The 7829-nt window shown below is 33.6% G+C and overlaps 1 protein-coding gene across 1 annotated transcript in view; it reads right to left on the reverse strand.

Moving 5' to 3' along the window:
• The window catches only part of mei-9 (DNA repair endonuclease XPF mei-9), a 119345-nt gene extending 111740 nt beyond the window's left edge, over positions 1–7605 (reverse strand). Inside the window, exon 1 of the mRNA XM_089099794.1 lies at positions 7515–7605. Coding sequence (XP_088955920.1) covers positions 7515–7582 — 68 coding nt within the window. The 5' untranslated portion in view covers positions 7583–7605. The remainder of the gene's footprint in view (positions 1–7514) is intronic.
• Between the last annotated feature and the right edge of the window lie 224 nt (positions 7606–7829).

Here is a 7829-nt window from a genome sequence, read left to right on the forward strand (position 1 = left end):
ATTTCAAAATAGCCATTTTGTTCAACATAGTAGAAAGTTCAGGAAATTATGTCTTTGAGAATGACACACCCCTCCCCCCAGCATTCAAGGCAAGGGTTGTAATTTATGGCCTGGGGGCATATAAGATTTTTATTGAAAGTTTTGTTGTAGAAACTTTAAAAGGGCTCATTTGATTGGAATTTGAAAGGGCTATGCCCATTTTTAATTGTTGAAAGTGATTGGAGAGCAACTACCACCCCTCTCACGCCCACCATTTCCCCAAACACATCCAATCAAAATTTTGAGAAAGCCATTTTATTTAACGTAGTTGAAAGTTCTGGAAATTAGGTCTTGGAGGATGACAACCACCCTAACAGACCTTAGGGTAAGGGTTGTAATTTATGCCCTGGGGGCATATAAGGTGTTTATAGAAAGTGTTGTTGTTTCAAAAAGGACTCATTTGATTGGAAATCAAAAAGCCTAGTGCTCTTTTTAATAGTCAAAAGTGATTGAAAGGCTTGACATTTTTATAGTAAATACTGTATTATTTTTTGTTGTTGTGTTTAGACCAGGGTACTTCGTATCAAAGGAGTTGTCGTGGGAACTTCGAAAAGGGCTCATTTGATTCAAAATAGAAAGGGTTGATGCCCTTTTTAATAGTCGAAAGTGATTGGAGGGCAACTAATCCCCTCACACGCCCACCCTCCCATTTGTCAATTATGTTTAAAAACTAAATGTTGCCTTAAGATTAAATCAAAATGCACTGTGTTAATGCTAATTCCCAATAAGGCATCCCAGCAGTATCCCAAGAACCACTGAAGGTATTATGGTCAAACTTTTGGGGCTACTTCTGCTCTTAAAATTTAACCAAATCAAAATAGCGTAAGTGTATCCAGGCTATCAAAGAAAGTAAACAGATTTTTTTGCGAATGGTATCAAGTTTTACATTTCAGGTCAACTAGAGGAGTTATGAAACTAAATTAAACAGTACTATTTATGTCCAGATTTTTAAAAGGGTGTGTATTGTTAGAAATTGCTAAAAAAATTTCTCCAGCATACAAATAGCAGGCCAAACTATAAAGTCTTAAAAAAACGAAAAGATTTAGAGTATTATTTTATTTTTCCCTGAAAAGACTACGTCAATATAAAACAAACAGAAATAAATTTTTTTAAACTTTTTCCAAAAAATAAGTTTTTCAAAGAAAAGTAAAGAGTTCCATTAAACAAAAAATGAGCAAATATAAAATCAAATAATCTACAAAGCGTGAAACTACCACAAATCAGCATCAATAAATAAATGAAACCCAAAACGAACAGAAATTATAATATATAACCGAGTTAAACTCAAAATGAGCAGAAATTAACATAAGTTGGGCACAAAACCCCTATGCCTTCCCAAGGTCAGAACAAAATTTGCACTTTACTGAAAAAATACAAATGAATGTGCACTGTCAGTTTAATATACATATAGTGATATTTCAAATCAAAATGTTAATATTATTTGTTTTGTTAAAGTCATAAAAGTAAAAACATTTATATTTTTTTCAGTACAGTGCAAATTTTGTTCTGGCCTTGGGAAGGCATAGAGGTTTTGCGCCCAACTTACGTTAATTTCTGCTCGTTTTGAGTTTGGCTCGAATATTTATTGTAATTTCTGTTCGTTTTGGGTTTCTTTTATTTATCGATGCTGATTTGTGGTAGTTTCACGCTTGGTAGATTATTTGATTTTATTTTTGCTCATTTTTTGTTTAATGGAGTTCTTTACTTTTCTTTGAAAAACTTATTTTGTGGAATTTTTTTTTAATTAATGTTCAAAAGGAACATAAAAAAGCAGTCTAATGAAAACATTTTTATTTTATGTTTGTTGTATATATAGCATAAGGCTATACTGGGGGGGGGGGTCTAAAGATGACTTGTCACAAACATGGCTTTAGCTATAAAAGAGAGCATAAAATTAACAATTTAAAAATGACTCTCTTTTTGTTCTAGCATGTCTCCTTCTGGAGAGCTGCTATTCTGCAAAATATATATATATATATATATATATATATATATATATATATATATATATATATATATATATATATATATATATATATATATATATATATATATATATATGTATATGCAGGGGCGTTACTAGTCAAAACATTTGGGGGGACGGGGGGGGAAGTGATTGATTTTACTGACTGGCTGATCCTTTATACTCACTGTTTTTACTACTAATTAACACAATGTCCATTTCTAATGCAAAACTTGGAATCACAAACTCAGCCTAAAGAATCATATAATCTGAGGAAGAATAGCTGCTAGGATCTTTTTCCCATAAGAAGCATATGAACAACAACATGGTGACCTAGTGGAGAATGGAGCAATATATTAGAAGAAATAAAGAGCAAAGCTGTCTATGAACAAACTATACATAATAAACTTTACTGTGTTCCATTTTCTTCATTTAACCAAACGAAAAATTGTGCTGCCATCCATAAAATTAGGGCATGCATTGGTAGAACCATTGCACTAACTGACCAAGGTTGAGATTTTGGTAGATGAAATGTCATTATTTTCATGTTCTTTATTTAATCAAATAGAGAATAGTGGCACAATCCATAAAATCACTGCATGAGTTGGCATAACTGCTAGATTTACCAACTATATCCATATTTTCATGTTCTTTAATCAAAACTGAAAACTGTGGCACCAACTGTAAAATCACTGCACAAGTCAGTAAAACTGCTGGATTTACCAACTGAGATAGATATTTTGGTTTATGTCATCTCAATATCTTCATGTTCTTTATTTAACCAAATGGAAAATCATGGCACCAACAATAAAATCACAGCAGGAGTCAGTAATACTGCTGTTTGACAACCAGGTTTGAGATTTCTGTAGATGATAAGTGATTATTTTCCTGGTTTTTGTTTAACAGAACAAAAAATTTTGGTGGCATTGGAAAATTATGGCACTTTGTGCCATGATTTTACCAACCTATTTTTTTACCAAATGGCCGAAAAAATTGGGGGCGGGACATCCCTCCCTCCCCCTTCGTGATGGCCCTGTTTCTTGAAGCCTTAGTTATATTTAGACAATGTGAAACGTGGACACTATATCCAATACACCCAGATACAAAAAAAAAAATTCAATTAAATCTGTTTCCTGTTTTTGACACAAAATGAGCTCCAGACAATTTTTTAGCTATGTAATGTTCAAACTGCCATTACTTGATTATTTTTTTCGCAAACAAAAGTTGGGATCAGTACCAATGACATCAAGATACATTTGATCTTCTCTAAAATGTAGCCATATGGGCTTTTTTTAAAATTAAGTTAAAATGGTAGATAATATTATATTGACAAAACCATGTTCCAAGTGTTGAAAATTCTTGTCTGATGTAGTGGAATACCAGACTGACTAATAATGTTCCTTCAGTCAAATTCAAATGTAGATATTGGCTTCTATTATGATATTCATTTCTTGAATTTATCACTGAATAAATTTGAAGTACACCCTCTCTTAGTAAATTTTATACATCTTTCAAATAGATCCAAAGCTGTGAAATACAAAATATTCTCTCTGAACCCCCCTAATTAGCATGGAATTTCGATCCCACCCAAAATGCTAATGAAACATGTTAAGCTCCTCAGTGTCACATACTTCTAATAATATTAAGTAGGACGTGCATATTTCAGAAATTCTTGACTTTCCAGACAAAGGTTAGTCCAAACTAAAATTTTTTAAAGTGGATTAAACTGGCAGATTAATTGTGAAAAGGTCAAATGTTTACAAACCTTCAACTACCAACAATTGTGAAATCTTTGCTGGACCATTAAAATTGAGAGAAAGTGGGCTATTCCAGGTAGCATTATTAAGGACACCTATGTCACACTATTAGATCATACAATATATTGTAGAGACCTAATTCACACAATTACACTCCCTATGATTATCCCATTTTGTCCCTATACTTGAGGCAATTTATTTGTTGTTTGCTTCCACTATCTGAACAGTATTTTATACATTTACACATTTAAAAAAGTTGAAGGGAAATGATGCAATAAAGTAAAAAGAATAGGCATGTCAAATCCAACAGGATCTACCCACAATTACTCCCTCAGTATTTTGACATGTGTCAAATAGGGTTTTGAATTACATCAAAAACAGGTAACTTTTTTGTTCTGTCAAACTTATAGGTGAAAACACCCTTCTCTGATAAAATTTCAAATTTCTAATCAAACAGTTAGATTTGTAGATATTTTTTCTGCATACTGAAACCCTTTTCAAACCAAAAGTCTTTAAGTTAACCCTTCTGGAGTAGAAAAGTGCTTTTTTACAAAACCTGTCAAATGATCAGTACCTTTACCCTATGTGTATATATAAATCCAGGGCCAAAACATACTCTGGGATGGTATTGCTAAGCTACTATGTTAACCCTCTTCTGATTTCAATGTGTTAGAAATTTGTCTTCTTGACAATAACTATTGGAATTTGGACAAAATAACCAGGGCTTCCACATTTAGGGAGATTACCCTATTTTAGGGAGAAATCCCTTCTTTTTTCAGGGACACTCATTTTGAATCTAGGGACTAAGGGAAATCTTGGGGAAAGTAAGGATTTTTAGGGAAATCTGGGGTAAACTAAGGATTTAAGGAGAAATTTTTTTTTAAACAAAAGGCTGAAAACTCTCAAAGATTGTGTATAATCAGTTTTTAAAAAAGCTTATGTAACAACACTGACTTACAGTGCTGTAATTGCCAAAAATTTCAAAACGCTGAACCCTGTAATATTACTTAGATAGCATAGCACTTATTTTGTTTTTTATGCAATGGCTTTGATTGGTGTAAACTACCGACATAAGGGAGTATAGGTTAGGCTATGCAGCAATTGTGGGCAAGGTTAATATTAATAGATTATTCAGGTAGCTAAGAAATAAACTTAGCTCTACAGTCAGAATTGCATCCTGAATCAAAATTTAAAATGCATTTGTATTGGAAATGAACTTTACCATTACTAAAATGAATTTATTGATGTATTGGCTGAGGGTCTTACTAACTGCATCAAACAAGTCATTGAAAAAAAAAATCAAGTCATTGAACAAAATATTGTTGGATTTTGTACAAATACTACTAAAGTCTGGTTTGGAGGAAATAGATCTGCTTCAATGCCAATGAAAGCCATGGTGTCCAATACATTGAATGTGAAATGCTCATGCCATATTATTCACTTATGTTCATCCTATGCATCCGTGTCACTTCCAAAGACACTAAAAGACCTGGCGTGAAATATCTATACCCACTTTTCTAGAAGTGCTTCCATAGAAGATAAGTATGCTGAATTTCCGGAGTTCTTTCAATCAAGATCACTCATTTCTTGCACCAGGATAAACCTGTTGGTCATTCCTTCAGGTTTGCATAAAGAGAGTATTGGGTTACTATTACTCAGTATTTCATAGAAACATGTTTGACAACCCAACTGCAACCAATACCCTTATCTTGTCAACATTACAAATCAAGTTGACAAAGCCATGCCTTGAATTCATAGACTACTCTCTTGGCCTCTCCAATGAATTCAACAAAGTTTTTCAATCTGAGCTTCCAGTTCTTCACTCCCCAAAGGGAAATGGCAGCAAACTTGTGAATGATGTTGCATCTAACTTCATGAAAATGGACTATATTTGCAGTGTCGCTTTGTTTACCAAACTGGATCCTTATCTTTCAAGTGAGTGCCTGCCTTTAAACCAGACATATGTGGGAATAGCTGCAGCCAATTCAATGCAAGGACTCATAGATGCTCAAGGGGCAAGTGATAATATTGATATATTTGAAACCAAAATCTCAATGACCACTGTTTTCGAGATTTCCTGTTCTAAGAGAAAAGTGTTGCCTCCAGAAAATGGAGATAGAATAGAGGTCACAGTTAAAGACTGATATAACTGAGCTTCATTTGGGAGGTGCCCAAGTTGGAAACTGGTCAATTGAGCAGTACTGGATAAAGATATTTAGTCAGAGACTAGCAGTGACAAAATCAAATGTCCAGAATTGCAGAAGTGCATATCACTGATCTTCTCTTTACGTTTTAGCAATGTACCAACTGAGCATTTGTTTAGTCCCCTGAAATTAATCAAAACAGACATCTGAAATAGTCTCAAGAATGTCACACTGGTCTCACCTGTTCAAGTCAATTACTGGTTGAAACACAAAGATATAACTTTATCAACTGTCAGCATACTGAAAGCTATCACTGGCTTCAAAACAAAGGCAAACGTCAAGTGTGATGAAGTGCTGGAGATGTCACTTAATTAAACTTTCTTGTGTGTTCTAGGTTGTGAAAAAGATGTTATATATATCATTATCTGAAGTAAAAATACATTTACTTCATTTGATGCTGCACTGTGCAGCATCAAATCATGCAATCATGTAGATTGTGTGGAAATGTAAAGTAAAATATCTCTTATTTCTAGGGAGAAATCAGACCAAAACATATGGAATTGAATGGAGAATTGATATGAAAATAAGGAAAATTTAAATCAAAAAGTGGAAGCACTGAAAATAACATTATATCTTAATTTTGGTTTCTTTTTCTCTGGTTTCAATTCTGAAAACATAATTCTTGTTATTTGAGTAAAATAAGCTATATCAGTGGTTTTTTGGATAGGCTGTAACTCAGAAACAGACTTATCTATATAGTCAGAATTACATCCAAAATCTAAATATAACATTCATTTGCATTGGAAATAAATTTTACCCCCAACCCCATATACCAATTTAGGGTATATTCTAATTCAGAGTATATATTTGCAGATTAGGAGGGGGTAAAGTTTTTTTCTAATGCAAATTTGGTTTCAGGATGCAATTCTGACTACAGAGGTAAGTTTGAAGTATACAAACACCCCTCCTCCACCTAATGCACAAATATATAGCCTGAATTGGTATAGGCTATATAGGGGTGGGGGTAAAGTTCATTTCCAATGCAAATGAGTGATAAATTTGGATTCAGGATACATTTCTGACTATGGAGGTAAGTTTATCTCTTAGCTACCTGAATAGTGTGTTAACATAAACATTACCCTTTATTCTAAATTTAGGAAATGTAGGCCTAGGTTATTTGCAGATCTTTGAAACCTCATAGGCTAAATTGGGATTGAGCAAAGTTGTGAAACTGAAAATACTTTTCTTGTGCTTCATTTAAGCACAAGGTCTATTTTTCATGGTTTTGGTTCTGTAAAACAAGGATATTTAAAGGTCATCAAAGGAGTTAGGTACTTCAAAATACCTTCCCAGAACACTTTAGTCTGTATGTCCACCCCTGAAAGTTTCCTTTTCCTAACCTAACTACTTTCCAAGATAGCAAAAAGTAGCTTGTCTAGAATTTTACCATAAACTTCAAAGCTTAATCAGAACATATTTTTAACGATTATATGAAAAAGATTCTGTTAACCAGTAAGGGGTTCCCAGGTTAGTTAATAGACCCAAACTGAACTGGGTAACTACTCCCCTTCCTTGTGCGATTCAGAAAAATATAGTTTCAATGAAACTAACTTTGCCGCTACAACCAGACCATCTTCATGAATAACATCCAGCATGATTTGATTCTCATAGCTCAGCATTTTAACAATTCCAAAAATTAACAAATTACGCATGCACAATATTTGAAAAGAAGCGAAGGCAGGGTTGCCATAACCTTTAGAGAGAAAAGTATCCTAATCAGCCGAAAAAGGACACTTTCTGAGTCCCTAAAATTAGCCAAAATACAGGGTTGCCACTATAAATTTTGAAAACCTGTGAAAATAAGTACCGAAAAACATGTGAAGTTCGTCCTACTTAGTTCTGCTACCTAGCAGTCTGTTACCTGCA

Source organism: Artemia sp. Qi Xiang Cuo, chromosome 14 (genome assembly GCF_049724085.1).
Source record: "Artemia sp. Qi Xiang Cuo chromosome 14, ASM4972408v1, whole genome shotgun sequence".
In the NCBI taxonomy this organism is placed as follows: domain Eukaryota; kingdom Metazoa; phylum Arthropoda; class Branchiopoda; order Anostraca; family Artemiidae; genus Artemia; species Artemia sp. Qi Xiang Cuo.